Source organism: Calypte anna, chromosome 9 (assembly GCF_003957555.1).
Source record: "Calypte anna isolate BGI_N300 chromosome 9, bCalAnn1_v1.p, whole genome shotgun sequence".
In the NCBI taxonomy this organism is placed as follows: Eukaryota; Metazoa; Chordata; class Aves; order Apodiformes; family Trochilidae; genus Calypte; species Calypte anna.
This window is the reverse complement of record NC_044255.1, coordinates 1,653,738-1,671,058: the sequence shown is the minus strand read 5'-3', so window position 1 is coordinate 1,671,058 and position 17,321 is coordinate 1,653,738. Positions and strand designations below refer to the sequence as shown.

Genomic DNA, 17,321 nt, shown 5'->3' with positions numbered 1-17,321 from the left:
CTGCATAGGAAATGAATGTTATCATCTGTGATAATAGTGTCAGTGGGATCTGGGCAGTATTGCACGTAAGAGCTGAACTGAAGAAGTTATTTCTAGTTTTGCTGAGTGTATTGAGACCTTAGGAAAATAAAAAATGGAAGGCAAAAGCCTTCGGATTTTAATTTAATGTAACACAACAGTTTCAGTTGCCTTTTAGTGCTGAATTTCACTCAGACTCAGTGGTGACAGAAACAGTCAGCTGCTATTTTTTGGCCTGATCTGCCTAGGAATCATTTGAGGAGTATCTAAAGCTCATGGCTAGATTATGCTGGACTGTAGAACATGTACCATGTTCCTTGGTGTTTCACAAGCTGAGGTAATGTGGCTTTTTATTTCAAAAAGTCTTTAGAAACAGAGAAGAACAAAGTGAAACTAATACAAATGATGATGTCTCCAGTGATGTTCTTTTGGAAGGTGCTGGGATGCAGCAGTGGGGTTGAGACATTAGGGAAGTGGATCAAAATACAGAATCCCTGAACTGTTATGAAATATTGCTGTTTAATTTAGGATCCAGCAAACAAAATTTAAGGTGGTTGTGCTGCTTCTAAGTGTGATCCACATAGCCAGTTTACTGTCTCAGCTGTGTTGATATGACTGGAGGTATCTGTAAACAGAGCCCTCTGTTCTCTTGGTGGGTTAAGGAATTTCTCAGCATTACCTTGATAGACCATTGGTTTTCTTGTAAGTTCTGAGAAGTAAGAGTTTAGAAATGAACAGCAATTGATTTTCACAAGAGTTGCATGAAAGGATTTTTCTAATCAGGTTTTGGTAACATTTTTCTCTTTTAAAATTCTAGTTTGGGACTACACTACAGGGAGAGTGGGAGCTCCTTTGGTCTGTTGTGAAATCAAGTTACTGAACTGGGAAGAAGGTGAGAATTTCTGCATGTGATAATTACAGTGTGTAAGAACTTCCTATAGCTATTTTTATATTAGGCTTTGCTAAGTAGTACCAATTATAATGCTGTTACTTTTTGAATTTTAAATGCTACTTTTATCTATACAGGTTTGATTTGAGGGGAGAAAGAAGGTAAAATGAATTTCTCTTTGGTGTTTAAACTTGGATATATCTGGACAGGAGCTATTAATGTGAATGGCATTTTTCTCTAGGATGTATCTTAACTTTCCTTGGGTATACCATTTCTTTTATTTTGTGCTTATTGTAGAATATATTACATACTATCTACATAGTGCTTTATACTATAACTGGATATGCTGATTGTGCAAATGTATAGAGCACTGTACCTCTTCCTGATTTAGACCAGGATTCTTGCAGGACAGGTTAAATGTCTTCAGTGTTCTGCCTTGGGGTTGCTGGATTCAGGAGATTCAGCTGAAGAGCCTGTGTGAAAGCTTCTCTTGCCATTAAAAAAATATTTTCAAATATAATTCACATTAATATTAAGAGAAGCCTATGAAATGGAACTGGAAAATGGATGCTTCATCAAATATATTTAATCAAATTTGAGATGTATTTAGGTGATTTCCTTTCACTGTAGGCTTTTATGTATTGTGGAGTAAAAATACATAATTAAAGATGCTTTGGGCTAATGGGAAATCTCACTTTTTTTTTTTTTCCTTTACTAAAATTAGTTGAAAATTCTTTGAGTCTGTATGAAACTGGCAGACCAGTGAATGCCAGTATCTGTAAAAATGGTAAATATCTGTTTACATGCTGGAAAGAATTGGAACCACCTCTTCTCTTACTGAAAAGTGGAAACTTTGGCTAAGGACCTACTGAAGTGTTTAGTTCTGTGGTGAAGTAGCCAAAATAATTCTTGCTTTGGAATGTATTTTGTTAACTAGAATAAATTACATGCTTCTAGGTGGGTATTACAACACTGATAAACCATATCCCAGAGGTGAGATTCTTATTGGAGGGCAAAATGTGACTGTGGGCTACTACAAAAATGAATTGAGAACCAAAAAAGACTTCACCATTGATGAGAATGGGCAAAGGTGGCTGCACACTGGAGACATTGGAGAGTTTCAGCCAGATGGATGTCTCAAAATCATTGGTGAGTTAATAAACTCTGATGAACATGGGTATATTTTTCAGGGCTGCCAAATACTGATTTATTTTCTGAAATAGTTAAAATAAAAGCAATCTCTTCACCTTGTCGTGCAGTCTGAAGTCTGGAAAATTCTGATACGTTAACATCAATCTGGTTGTGTGTTTTAAAAGATTATTTTGAAAACAGACTGCCTTTTAAAACAGTCTTAACACTGACTTCACTCTAGTGAGACTGGGGAGTACTTAGAGACTTAAATATACACTAATGGAGCTGGACAAGCTGCCTTAGACTTTGTAATTTTTTAAGTATGGAATTTGATTCAGTGATAGTATGTGCCTTTTAATAATATGCTTTTTTCAATTTTGGCATTCTTGATAATAGTATTTCTTTATCATAAAGGAACTAGGGGGAAAAATATGCTAAGGTAAAGCTGTTAAATATAAGCCTGTGACAGGCTCACAATTGTTTGACGTAGCTGGCACAAATATTTGCCTTAATAGCTACCAGGTGTTTTCTCTTGAAGACAGTACCTGATTTTGGGTGCTTTTTAATCCTGAAAACTAAGCTGAATTTGGTTTATTACATCAGAAAAGTCTTGGGTCCCATTGCAGCTGCCTTGCACTGGTCAGACAGCTACAAAACTCCCTTGCCTGGTCTGTAGGAAAGGAGCTGCACTCCTGGCTGTCATCACAGCTAGCTGGTCAGGGCCCCATAGTCACCCCTGTGTAATAACTTCAAGTAATGTGGCTTTAATTTTTGGTTCCTGTTATTTTGTTTTGAATAAGAGGTAAGACAGTTGCTCTTTAAATAAGGAATTAGCCCAGGAATAAATAACAAAATGTCACCAAGTGCTGCACCTCCTGCCTTAACTGTCTGGACCAGGCAGCACATAATGTGTGCTTCTAGGCAGGCACTGGCTTTGGCATAACCCTGTTGTCTTCCATGCACATTTCAGTGCTGTCACACAGAGATGCAGTTCTAAAGTCAGGATGTGTGTGACATTGAAATATGTCCTAGTTTTATGTGAGAGAAAGCTTGATAAATTGCAGTGTGGGGACCTGATATGAAGGGTTTCTGGTATGTTGACCAGACACGAGTCAGCTTACCTTTTGGCATTTATACATACATCTCAGGAAAGTATAAAATCAAATGTCTAAAGAGTTGTCAGTTCTGTAATTAACATTTAACTCCTTTTTTTTTCCCCTCTATAGATCGTAAAAAAGATCTTGTCAAGCTCCAGGCAGGGGAATATGTTTCTCTTGGCAAAGTAGAAGCAGCTCTAAAGAATCTTCCACTAGTAGACAATATTTGTGCATATGCAAGCAGGTAAGAGGCAGCTGATAACTTTGCTGTTTGCTTTTTCTGCCCTTCTGAAGCCCTCAGCAAAATTTTTTGCCACTCAGTGCGTGGATTTTTTTTAAACCAGCTGAAAGAGGGTTTTACATAAAATGCAACTTTATCAACACTAAAACATCAAAAATGTTGGATTTTATTTTTCCATTTTCTTCATAATTTGTTGGGAAAATGCCAGGAGGGAGTCTCTTTCATTCCCTTTTCCCCAGTCTGTAAAACAGCTGGGCTTTGACTGCATTCATAGTATCTCTCAAGCACTTAAGAGATTAATACCTATGGAGGCCCTGGGACACCTTGTTCCTTGCTGTATTTAGCTGTGATCTGGTATTCAGAGGAGAGTAGGGGGGACAAGAAACACCAGCAGCCCAGAGGCTGTCTCATGCATTTAAAATACTTTTCTTCAGCCCCTGCAGTACAACAGTAGAAACCTTGATGCTTGAGAGAAAACACTCTGTAGATAGTATGCAAACACAATTAATAATTAAGATGTTCTGTTTGTTTTTTACTACTGTATTAGACATACAAGTGCTCAGACATGTTTGTGTCTGGAGTTCCTACCTGTATGTAATATCAGAATACTTCAGGTGGTCTTTGTTTCCTGTTCTCTATTTTGATGTCTGAAAAAAAAGTAATTTTGGAGCTTCTAAATAACTGGAAAAAAGCCCTGCTTGATAACTTTGATTGCAAGAGGCCAGGCCTAGCATACCAGAGAATTGCTCAGTGGTAATAAATGTAAAATTAACTTTTGGATTGTTCACCTGGTTCTCTGTGGTGTTTTGATGTTAAGCAATGGTAGTGATCCTGCATCTTCATTTTTGATCAATAGGCTGACACCCATTGGGCATGCCACTGCTGAGAACTTCCATTACATTAAGCTTTATTTGTGCTTTTAACCCATTGGGTGAGTCTCCTGCCTGCTTCCTTTGACTGCCTGTTCTGAGCACCCTCTGTAGCCTGTGTGGAGACAGAGGTTCCTACAGACAGTGATTTCTGCTCTCCTGGGACTGAAGTGCACTCCCAAATGTTGTGTTAATTTTTCCAGGTTGACACAACACTGGAGACCAGGCACTTGGCTCTGAGAGTTTGTTTTGTATATTATTGACAAAAGGAAGCCCTAAGAGCAATTTCTTGAGGTAATTTACAGAGTTCCAGGTACATCCCAGATTGGAGTTTTTGCTACTGGTGTATTTTTCCTCACATACTGTATTTGCCTTGGCATAAGGACTCCTAAAATACAGATTCTTTGAACGATTGTCCATATGCACATTTCATTGTGGGTATATACTCAGCTCTCTGAGCTTGGAGATTTGTTTTGTAGCAGTGCCTATGACCTCTCAGATCCTGTCTCTCCTTGTACTTTGCCTGGGTGATCTCACATGCAGCACAAGTCCTTCATTTGTAGCTGTTCTGTCTCCCACATTCAAAAGGACAAGGACAGGCTTCTACAAATGGTTTAAATCTGTGACTTGACCTTAGATCTTGGGGTACATGGTTCCTCTAACAGAGTAGTAGGGAAGCAGAAGTGTTTGCATGATATTATTTCTTCAGAGCCTGGAATAATTGGCTCCTTCAGACAGAACAGTGAGATAAGGAAGAAAATGTTTGCTAAAGGAAATGATGATTGCAGCTCCTTCAGAGAAGAATACTGCTGCTGTATTATTATCATTTCACCCATCCAAGATGTATTCAGTGAGTCTCCAGCATCATGTCAGGAAAATGAGTAGTTGAGTCATTATTATCTGAGAAATAAAGAAACTAGAAAAAAGCCAAAAAAACAAGGGAGTTTTTAGCAGCAAGCTTAAGGAGAATTGCTAAGGACCAGGCTGAACAGAATAGAAATGGTGATACCAACATGTGATGCCAGTCTGTGTGTCTCACCACAGGTCTGAGGGCTGGACTTGGGTAGGATCTTAAGCACAGTAAGGGAATGAGGATGCCTAGTACAGGAGAAGCATGTTGGTGAAATATCTTAGCATGGAAGAGATGACTAAGGAGATCCTGAGGACCAATTTCTTCCTTGATCCTTCCTTAATCCTTCCTTGATTTCTTCCTTTCCTCCGAGACTAAAGAAGCTGCAACATCCAAAAGATTGGCAGAATGAACAGTAGTAGAGAGGGAAGTAGCTGCTCAGAGGCTGAATTTTAGATGAATGGAAAATTTGAGGCTTGCCCTGCTGACTGATTTCTTTTATGTGCTGTTTATTCCCAGAGACAGTGGTGATATTGCTGGGCATGGCTTTAAGCTTGTCAGGAGATTACAGGAACAGGGATGAAAGTTCCAGAGTCCTTTTGTGTTCTGGAGGCCTTCATAGATAATAAACATTACACAGGAAAGCCAGACAGAGGTACAAGGGGTCAGTACAGAGGAAGGCTCGAGTGGGTGTGTAGGAAATGGGAGAGAGGCAAAGACTGAAGGTGAGATGGAAGCAGGAGGGATACTGAGGCTGATCTGTAGTCTTTCTGTGAGCACTTTCTTAGAAAAATGAGGCTTGTGTTAGCCAGTGGGCAAAGCTTGTCAACAGGTGATGCCTGGGAAGCCTGTGTTTGTAATGGACTTCTGTGCAGTCTTCACAGCTGCCCTCAGATGCCCATGGTAATTGATTCTAGGAACAAAGGAGGAAATTCCAATATATAGTAACCTAAAGGGTATTTAGAGCCAGTAGTTCAAGATTATCTTGGAGACCTTAAAGGAGAAGCTAAAGTAATCTCCATACCAGGGTTAAGGTTCTGTATTTTGCATTAATGATCTGTCTGGTGAGAGATGAAAAGATTTAATAGATCTGTAGATGGTTATGGTGGAGCAGGACCAAAGGCACAAGATTAGAAGGAGGACAGGATTAGAATTAAGAGCAAGCTTGACTAAATGTAAATTACACTTACACCTAAATAAACTGCAAAAATTCAGGGTGAGGACCACCATCTGGTAGCATTGCTCTGTCAGCTGGCACAAGTCAGTGTCATGTTGGTTTAAGAATGTAAATAATACAGTATAATCAGATGTGCAGCCTGCAATTATCTTTTTGCTCTAGCCAGGCATTGAGGGATCTGAGTTCCACAGGAAAAGTTACAGGAAAGGTGGACCTCCTGAAAAGAGTCCAGGAGAAAAATGGGAGAGTCTGGGCAGAGACCTGTGATGTATGACAAGTGAATTGTTTAAATTGCTGAAGAAACTTAAGGGAGGGTAGAAAAAATAATTGGCTTGTGGAAAGGAGAGGAACATCTGACTACTGGCTGTGTGAAAATACAGCCAATGTGAGCTGCAGAGCAGTCAGGAGGAGCCATCAGGAACAGCTTGCCAATGCTAGGAATAGGGAAGCACTGGCACTAGTGTTGGTCTGCTGTTCAAGAAAGGGTTAGACAAACATCTGTTAGATGGAGCTGACCTTGCTTCAGAGCAGGTGAATGAATTAGATCATCAGAAATCGTTTTCAGGTCTCTGCTTCTGTGGTCTGCTTTGTTAAAACGTGTGATGTTGCCATGTAAGGTTCAGTTCCCGTTTTCCACGAACATTTACACCATCTGAAGGTGGAATTGTGCTCCAGTATTTTCCAAAGACTCTGATATCATAGAATCATAGAATCAACTGGGTTGGAAGGGACCTCAGAGATCATCAAGTCCAACCCTTGATCCACTCCCCCCGTGGTTCCCAGCCCATGGCACTCAGTGCCACATCCAGGCTCTTTGGAAAGATCTCCAGACACGGAGAATCCACTACTTCCCTGGGCAGCCCATTCCAATGCCTGATCACCCTCTCCAGAAAGAAATTCTTTCTAATATCCAACCTAAACCTCCCCTGGCACAACTTGAGACCCTTTGTGCCCTCTTGTCTTGCTGAGAGTTGCCTGGGAAAAGAGACCAACCCCCCCCTGGCTCCAACCTCCTTTCAGGGAGTTGTAGAGAGTGATGAGGTCTCCGCTGAGCCTCCTCTTCTCCAGCCTCAACACCCCCAGCTCCCTCAGCCTCTCCTCATAGGGTCTGTGCTCGAGTCCCTTCACCAGCCTGGTTGCCCTCCTTTGGACCTGCTCCAGGACCTTGATATCCTTCCTAAACTGAGGGGCCCAGAACTGGACACAGGACTCGAGGTGTGGCCTCACCAGGGCTGAGCACAGGGTCAATGACAGCTTGGTGTGCTGTAGGCATGGTAGGAGCAGAGAGATTGCCAGCAGTGGGAGTGAGCCTATGGACAATCACTTGAAAGAGAAAGAGAAGTCACTTCCCTTCCAGAAGCAGGCATTCTTTGAGATGTGTTGTGCATATGCTCATTCCACAACCTGCTCTCCAACCCCTCTTCACTGCAGTCCTCTGCTCCTCTACAGTAACTGGATTCTGCAGTTGAGAGGAAACTGAGGTAGGGAAGCCACACACCAGACTTCATACCGGGATGCAAAAGATGAGGAGAGGCAGGGAGCTTTGACATCATCTGGGTGCTGCTTCCCCAAAGTTTTGAGCATGGGACACAGTGGAATATGCATATGGACAGCACACCTTGAAGCAGTGCAGTTACTGTAAGGTAAGTAGCTTCTCTTTCTACTTGTTTTTAAGCAGGCAAAAGTAGTTTGTGTGCTATTTCAGAAAGATTATCAGGTGAACAACAGCCAACTGTTAAGAGCAATATCTCTGTATCAAGTGCAAACCCCTCAATTTGAAATGTTCTTTTTGAAGACTTGCTGATTTTACAGAATTAATACTAAAAAGCCCATTATGCTTCTCAGCTTCCATTCTTACGTCATTGGATTTGTTGTGCCAAATCAAAAGGAGCTTGCAGAACTAGCTCGAAAGAAAGGATTTAAAGGAACTTGGGAAGAGATCTGTAACAGCCCTGAGATGGAAAAAGAGGTACTGAAAGTTCTAGCTGAGGCTGCCATGGCAGGTGAGTAGCTGTGTAGATAGTATTAATCTTGTGGACCATAAAGTCTGTGAAAGTTAAACACAGGCTCTGAAAGTTCTCCTTTCAGCCTGGATGTTTCATAGGACATATATGAAGTGAAAATTTTCTTTCAAAAAACATAGAAACAAAAACAACAACCCCAAAACAAAACCAAACAAAACATAAACAAAAACACAACCAACCAACAAACAAAAGTTGGGTTAGATCAGTCCTTTTGGTGTACGTAAAACTGTGGCCAGTAGCTGAGGAAAGAATATAAAACCAGGACAAACTTCAAGCTCAGTTTAATTCCCTATATGTATGTGTGTGGTTGTGATGCTGTTCCAAGATGTCAGGTGGTGTCTTTTTGGCTACAGCTGCTGATCTAAAAGGATGTGGGGCGTCTGTAGATCCACTATGTGTGTGTTGAATATCATAGTCTCATGTGCAACATACCTGTGTGTAGCTGAAATAAGCCCATGGTGACAGGGTCTCTCCTGGCTTCCAGGGACTTGCATTTGAGGGATGTCTTAAGCTGAAAGCAACTGTCTTTTGAAGTTAGTTAATAATTTTCAGTAGGCTTTTACTCCGTTAACTCTTCAAATCATGTTTTAAAGTTAGGTAAATACTCTGTCTCAGTGTGGCAGAGCTGAACAGCTCAGCTGTGTTCATGTGAAGAAATGTCTCTTGGGTTTTTTTAACCCTGCCATCTGCTCGTTCAGCTTGGTTTTGCTGAGCTCTTGTAAGAAGAGGCAGTGAACAGCCACAATGGTGCCTTTTTTTCAGTGTCTGTTAAATAAACTTCCCCCTCAGCTGGATCTTTTTCATGCTAATTTCTTGCAGTCTATTCTGCCACTCCTGTCCAGAATGAAACAGTGGCACAATGATATCTTGTTTGTTCTTTCATAATTGCTGCTTTGCTTTTGCTTTTGGCCATTACTAAGCACTGAGCTTTTTTTTCATCAAGCTCTTTTTTAAGTCATGATTTTTAGTGCTAAATTTCAAGACCCCAAACCTAGTGATTTAATGTCAACTAAGTAAAAAGTGCAAGAAAATGGAAAGATGGCAGGTTGCACAGGATAACTAAGCATTTGTAGATTTTTTATTAATTTAACCTGAGCATAGGTTATTTTTTTAATATTGCCCATCTGTCAGTTACTTAGATTTATTTCTCTTTTTTTTAATATTGCCCATCTGTCAATTACTTAGATTTATTTTTCTTCTATTAGGTCTGAAACTATTTGCAGAAGCTCTTGCAAATGCAGTCACGTTGTGCTGAAGGTCTAACGTACAGAGCACTGTTCTGTTTCAGTAAGGGGAGTAGCTACTTAATTTCCTTGAACAGTGTAGGACTGTCAGGAAAAAAAAACAACACACACACCCCCCTGTTTTTTCATCCCTAAGTAGTATGAATTTCAAGACTTCAGAAAGATTATCCCAACCCTGATCTAGCTGTGGATTTCAAAGATGTCAGTTCCATGCACTCAGGCTTTTCTGAAGCTGTGGAGCAGCACAGATACTTAAACAGCTGGGCTTTAGCTTTGTATTTCTGTGTGTCACGGTTTAACACTGGCCCGGCGATTAAACCGAATAACAGACGCTCTCTTTAATCTCTCTCTCCTTGATAGAGAAAGGAGAGAGAATAAGGGAGAGAGACTTATGGGTTGGAAACTAAACTACACAACTTTAATGAAACAGTAATGATAAATAGGTAAAATTACTAAATATATACAAATATACAGGAAAATGGAAACCACATTCCTCCCTCCTTTCCCCCAATAACTCTCACGTCACCACCGAGGCTGCAGGGCAGCCCTGGGAAAGTCCAGGCTGGAATCCTGGAGTCGGCAGCAGTTGGGAGCTGGAGGCAGGAACACACAGATATGGGCTGGCACGGATCAGGAGCACAGGCAGAGGAACGGAGAGAATCCTTCCAGGATGCCGGGTGAAGGAAGGGAGGAAGGGAAATCAGGAAATCCAGAAGTCTGGAAATCTGGAAATCCAGAAAAGATCTGGCTCGGCCCTCGTGATGCCTCAAATTTATACTGAGTGTGACGTATATGGGATGGAATCCTCTGTTTGGTCAATTCTGGCATCTATCTTGTCTGTTCCTCCCCAAAGGAGGGCTCAGGTGGGATCTCTTTATCCTCCTGGACAGTAAAATGTTTTCCTCAGAGCTGAGCAGTGTCCTTGGCTCTGCACATCAGTCTCTAGCAGTAACTCTAAACATCAAGTGTTATCAGTCCTAGAAGCACACACTGTCTGAGAAACTTGCTGTTCATTTCAGCAAGTGCAACTACTTACAAGAGACTTAGCTAAAAGCAAAAGTACAAGACAGAAAATCACCTTTATCCTGGTCCAAACCAGGACACTGTGGAAACTTGGAAACACAGTTAGTGGTGGACACATGGGTTTCCAAAGCTAACCACAGGGGGGGTTGAGGAGCTCTCTTTCTCTGCGTCTCTTTCTGTGTGAGAATACCGAGCTTTCGTTTGTGTTCAATTGCAGGAAAAAAAAAAAAAATGGTTGCCTTTAAGTTTTCTATTGAAAATGTTTATTTTTGCAGCTAATCTGGAGAAGTTTGAAATACCAGTAAAAATTCGATTGAGCCCTGATCCTTGGACCCCTGAGACTGGTCTAGTGACAGATGCATTCAAACTAAAACGCAAAGAGCTCACGGCGTTCTATCAAACGGACATTGACCGAATGTATGGAATAAATGTAAAATAAGGGTTTTTTTTCTGCACCACTTTGCTACAGTGAGCTTGGATCAAATAGGAAATACTTGAATTGCCTGTCTCAACACTTGAGATCAACACACAAAACCACCATTCCTCATTTGCAGCTTAAACTGTTGTTTCTGATTAACTTCACCGTGATGACTGGCAAGTTCAGTAAAATGTTACGGCAGCAAACTTGTGTCTGTCTTCTTGTTTTCAGTTTTCTCTGCTACCTTGTCAGTCTGTGGATTTTCCCAAGTCATCTTTGGGAAACCCTGATTCTGAAGCCTCAAGTTTTTAAGCATTTATAAATCCTGTATAATGTTTTATTTGTATCTTGAAAATTTGGATGTATATAGAGAGAACTTGGCTATATAAGAAATGGTTATTCTGGGGGCCTTTTTTACCTAATTATTTAAAGATAAGAAGGTATTGATGTTGTGACATTATGTATTGACATTATGTACGTTGAAAATGCTTCTAACAAGATCACTGTTGAACAGAGAACCAGGTTATTTGCTGCTGTGCTATTTTTCTGTGTAACTCTGAGGGAGAAAACGTTTGACATTCCAGCTCGTGTAGTACACCTTCAATATGTGCCTAATGGTTACTTTTGTTTTTACCTGAGAAAGGAAAGATGGTCATGGCACAGCTTGGTGTAAAGGCAGATACTCTTGCAGGTGTTAGTTAAAGCTTGTTTAATACAAAAAAAATGCTATTATCTCAGCAGAAATTAAACCTAAAAATAATCTCTCAAATACATAAGCTCCTGTTTTTAAGAAAACTCATGACTGTTTCATCCAGTGGCTGAATTGCATAGAGCTAAAAGAACTCTGGACATTCATTTCACTGAGCTCTAAGCTTGACAGTGTCCTTCTAGTGGAAGGACTGTCAAAATGTCTGTGTTTTCTCATTAGGCTTAGACATTAAACTGGGTTTGCTCTTCCACTGTTTCTGCAAGTCTGGCAAGACCCCTGTTCTGCCCTAGCTGCAACCCAAATCTTCCTGGGGGGATTTTTAAAGTCATAATGACAGTTATGTTCTCAGCTCACACAGTGCCTAGCTGCCCTTTGTGCCATTAAAAATCTCCCTTTAATTCTCTGTTCTTCTGTTTAGCATTTTTTTGCTTTAAAAAGAGATATTAGAAGCATTTGTCAGCCAGAGTTATTGATGTTGCTTGGTTTGTTAGACCCTTTGGGAAGGAGTCCAGATTTCTGCTTCGTTGTAGATACATGAATATTGTTTGACTAACTTTGGGTGGGACCTTTTCTTCTTCAGAGAGTATCTTTAAATTTGTTTCAGATGTGAATTTTATTTTCAAAGTATTTGGGAAAAGTATATTTGAATCAGGGTTACATGAGAATGTGAAAAGGCATTTATCAGTCAACTTTGTGATGGAGCAAATATTAAAATTTCTTGAATTTGGAGATGATTTCTCTCGTGTATCATTTACTTGTGGTACTAAAAATCAGGGTGTTGAGGCTCACTTAGTGCCCTGGTGTGGTACCAGACAGCAGTGCTGCATGGCAGCAGCTTGGTTTGGGGGGAGGGAGTTGCTGTAGTGAGCATTTGTGGGAGTTTTGGCTGAAATATTACTTAAATTCACAGTGTCCATTGGTTATAGAATCACAAAGGTAAAAAAATACCCAGTAGGTTCCCTGCACTTTAGTTCTGCTGAAATGAGGAGATGGTTTGTGCTGTTAATTTGTTAAATCACCATCTCCCACTATTGATGGATTTCCCCTGCTCTTAAGAAAAACTGCTGCTGGTTAATGAGTTGGTGTAAGCATTTGCTTTGGTTTGGAAATAAAAACAACCAAGAGGAATCAGGACAGCAATTATGAGATCAATGCCCTCAGATCTAGATATTAAATTAAAAGCTTCTGGCAAACAGAGATAAAACTAATGCTGGAAAATCACTGAAGGATCTGAATGTGGAAACTGCCAAGTCTGCAGGGAAGTGTCACACCAGACAATACTAATATTGCTTAAATATCTGTCTGTGCTCCATCAACAGGTTCTTAACTAGTTTGAGCTCAGCATTTGATGTATATTGCTCAGATGTTTCTTTGTGATTCTTTTTAGTGAAAATTAAGAAATTACTGGAGTACTCTGCTACATCACTTGGTGCATTGTGCAACAGATGGAAGAAAATCTGCTATTGGGTAATTCAGCAGAAATCTGAAGGTAGTACTGTGCTAATCAGGGTTTAAAGCCTCTTTTGGCTAAATTGCATAAATGAAACTTATAAAATGGCTTGGAAATAGCAGTTTTAATTTTCTAATCCAGTTACAAGTTTGCGTTGCAGTCTTCCTGTGCATTTGACTTTACATTTCTTTTTTTTTTTTTATATTTGAAATTGATGTCTACGTATGGGTCTTCCCTCTTTAGATATCAGGTTCATTGTGGACCTTTATTTCTTCTAAAGAACGTGAAAATAAAGCAGCTAATTAATTTTTAGCCTCAGCACTGAAGATAAAATGACTCCTAAAATACTTTCATGGGCTTAAAGTAATTTTGTGATGGGTATGTTTTTAAATTTGGTTTTCTGACAAAAAAGATGGGCTTCAATACTACTAGATCCTGAGTTATTCCCATGTCCCATTGAGGCCACCAGCCCTGTGGGTGCCCGTGCTTCTCAGAATTAATTGCTGAGGGCTCTGGTGAATCAGAGCTGCTGTTCAGATGTAGCCTCAGCCCTGCACAGTGCTCTGCCTGCCAGATCCTGTGCAGAGAATTCCAGGGGAGTTTGAAGCCCTGCACAGATTGTACTGACATCACCCAGGAATTAACCTGGTGTCTGTTTTGTTTTGTTTTGTTTTGTTTTTTAACCCCCCTGTGTCTTCCCATGCCCAGTGTAAGCAGAAGATCAAAAGTAAGTTTTATATGTGGCATAAAGGCTGCTGACAGCTGTGGAGTTAACTTAAGGAAATTGCCCAGAGGGTCTCCATGACGTAGGGAATTTTGTAATGGAAAAGTTGTGACTTTTAAACAGTCTTTCTGAGTTCAAACTAAGAACAAGGGGCAGGTACCTCACCTGAGGGGCCCCAGAAAAAGAGATATTTTTTTTTAACAAAGCTTTTGTAAAAATTAAACTTCCCAGGAATCTGATTTGTTGAGAGTTGTTGCTACTTATTCTCTGTGAAAACTTAAATATTTCACACTAAAAAAACCAACTCAAGAAATGCTGTGAATCTCCTTTAAATCCCTGCAGTTATTTAGAAATATTTCAGACTTCAGGCTGAACTAAACCTCGATGTCCTAAGCATCCTTTGCAGAGAGAGAGCAGTGTTTCTGCAGGAGGTTAGGGAGTTAAAGAATTCTATGTCAGACAAGACCTTGCAAGTTTACTGATGGTGCTGCCAGTGCAGTTTAAACAAGCAGGACCATACCTCAGTGGGAAGCTCTGTCTTAGCAGTTTAATATTTCAGTGAAATGAAAGTGAAAGCCAACGTGCAACTGAGATTAATGTGTATCTACAGCCTCCTGCTTTTTAGTAGGATGCAGGGATGGGTATGAACTGAAACCATACATTAAAAACATCCTGTAAAGCTTGTAAGTTTATGCAGTGACTGCCGTGGGACGTAATACTCCTTTGCAATACCCTTTATCCTGCTAAAGCTTTTTTTCTGTACTAAAACTACATTTAGGCCATGCAATGCAGCAGTTTTAATTTTTATTAATGTGATATATAACTGCTTTGGACTAGGTATAACATTGTGTACATCTGTTTCTTTACTGGTGGAAGGAACAATCTTCAACTTGCCTAACACCTTTTGGACCAGGCTGCAAGGTGAATAGAATGACCAGTTGTATATTGCTGTGATTGGTTATTTAATGTAAACTCATTTTCAGTGTGGTCTTGGTTGTTACTATGAACTGCCTGAACATTGTATATCCTAATTGAGTTATATTGTATGAATTATTTATTTGTAATTGGATATCATGTTTCAAAAATAAAATTAATTTCACAAATCAGGCCCTGGATCTCCAGTTTTTTAAGCAGCAAATCTTTTATCTATCTGAGCTGATAACTTACAGTTGTAGGTAAGTGAATTTAAATCACATTAGTTGAATGCGTGGCTGTTTCTTGCCAGGGAAACCTGTTGGATGGTGGCCTTGTCCTTATGCTTTGTTCCCTGCCTCACCTTGTTGGGAATTTTTTGGGAAAACACCCTCTCTCCATTGCTGGAAGTTGGTATCTGGGCAGTTTGTCCCAGCTTCTTGCTTGTGCTTTGTGGGTAGGGAATGGTGGGGCTGGCAGGGAATGGTGACTGCTCAGCCACTTCTGCTCTGCAGTTGCTGCTGATGCATTTTTTTTTCTCTACCTTGCTCTTGGTTTTGGGTTGCTGTATCTGGACTGGGTAGGAATCACCCTTATGTGCAAGGCTTCCTAATTCAGGAGTAGAAATGTTACCTGATAGAGTGGGAGTTCAGGCAGCTTGTGTCTTTTGAAACTCTTAATTTAATGTCTTTTCAAGTATTCAGAATAGATGGGATGGCTTTAAGCTGTTGTGATGGTTTTAACGTAATAATGTAATGTATAGATGTAAAATACTGATGTAATAATATAATAATAATGCAGTAATGTGATGGTTTCAAGCACAGTTCCCAGCTCATCCTGGTTTGCCACTGCTGGGAAGTTTCTGCCCTGCTTTGTTTTCCTGTGGATGATGTGCCAGTTACTCCTTTGAAGAGCACTGGCCCTGGTAATACCTTAAGACAAGCTGTGCTACTTTTATTCCCCAGGTGTCCTAGGACTCAAATTTGGTGTTGAGTTTTCCTTAAATCTGTGGGCAGCAGGGTAACATCCCAGTGAGGTGTTAGATGCTTGCAGTTGGACTTCTTGAGCACTGGAATTCAAGGTTTAGGTAACAAATCATGGTGGTAACCACCCAGCCTAGAGGCATCTCAACAGATGCCTTTTTTTTTATTATTTATTTTTTGGCCTTTATCTGCAAGTTCTCCAGATGCCTGGGGTCATGGTGCTGGCTAAATGCTTGCTGCTTCATAGCTGATCTTTATTTTAATCCCTTTAACCAGCCATGAAGGTTCCAGCTACCTCCTCATTTTCAGTTATATTCGTAGTAGTTGTTTGTTTATTTCAAAAGGAAAAAAGGAAAAAAAAAAGGAAAAAGGAAAAGGAAAAAAAAAGGAAAAAAAAAAAGTTACTTGTTTGGTTTTTACCTAGGCATCCACAGCTGCTAAAATGCCTTTAAGGGGACTCAAAGAGAAGTAAACAAGTTCTGAACTGTTACAGTAAGTGGTTTATCATAGCAACAAGTTTCAGAAAGGAAAAACCTGTAACAATTTTTAGGAGCCTTAGTTTTCAAAAAACACTGGGTTCAAGAAGCTATTAGAGAGGCATAAGATCCAAAATAATAGACACAAGAAAACTGGAAATAAAACCATTGAACTCCTGAGCTGCTGCTGTTGTTCACACTGGAAGAACCTGGTGGGGGAGGCAGAGGGGAAAGAAGGGCCCAAATAGTTCAGAGTGGTGGTTTTTTTGGTGTGGGTTTTTTATTTTTTTTGTTTGTTTTTAATATAGAATTTTAATACTTACAAATAATATTTTTTTAAATCAATAATTCTGTGTATTTACAGTTTCTCTCTTTAACCAAGAGCAATGCCTGTGTCTGCTGTGCCCTTTCCTGGGGCATCCTGTGGCTCAGCACTGGCCCCGCTTTGTTCCTCCCCTGCCTGAGAGGTTTTCCTGCAGGGAAGAGCAGGTGAGAGAAGGGGAATGGTGTGGGAAATGACCACAGTTTCCCCTGGAAGTCGCATGTATGAAGTGGATTTGTCAGCTCTAGGGGAGCAGGTGATCAGTGCTCCTTTTCTCTGTGCTGGGGGAGCTGGTGGTAGAAACAGTTGGTCAGGAGGAAAGGGTTTGAGCAGTTTTCAGCTGCCTTCTGAGGTGCCAGTGAAATCTGGGGGGAAATATTCCCAGGAGGGAGCTTTTGGAGGTGGATAACTGAAGCCAAACTTTTGGGCCAGAACTGATGTGGATGGGTGGGAGGATACGTGTGGGGATCCCACTGCTGAGGCTGGAGGGACACAGGTTTCAGGGGGGTATTTCTAAACGTTTTCTCTGCTGAAGTTACTGAGTGCTAAAACCGTATTAAGACCTGTAACTCTCATCCTGAAATGGCATGAAATGGTTTGGGAAGTTACTGGCCACCTGACAATAGCTGTGACTTTGTGGACAATGCTTCACAGAACTGCCTGTGTCTCAGGTGGCTTCTGGAAGTGGCCTCACTCAGCCTGGGAGGGGCACCCTGCAGGAAAGGGCTTGGGGTAAGAAACCTGCAACACGGGGGTTTTGCCTT

The 17,321-nt window shown here is 40.6% G+C and overlaps 1 protein-coding gene across 6 annotated transcripts in view; it reads left to right on the top strand.

Annotated features, from left to right (window-relative positions):
* The window catches only part of ACSL3 (acyl-CoA synthetase long chain family member 3), a 51,101-nt gene extending 36,131 nt beyond the window's left edge, over positions 1-14,970 (top strand). For 5 of the 6 annotated variants that reach the window (XM_030456029.1, XM_030456034.1, XM_030456031.1 and 2 more), the window contains 5 exons: positions 836-910; positions 1,865-2,056; positions 3,265-3,379; positions 8,118-8,275; positions 10,839-14,970. In XM_030456029.1, coding sequence (XP_030311889.1) covers positions 836-910; positions 1,865-2,056; positions 3,265-3,379; positions 8,118-8,275; positions 10,839-11,002 — 704 coding nt within the window. In that variant the 3' untranslated portion in view covers positions 11,003-14,970. Of the gene's footprint in view, positions 1-835; positions 911-1,864; positions 2,057-3,264; positions 3,380-7,721; positions 7,916-8,117; positions 8,276-10,838 lie in introns of those variants that run through there. The other variant, XR_003987887.1, reaches the window with a different exon arrangement.
* Positions 14,971-17,321: the final 2,351 nt, after the last annotated feature.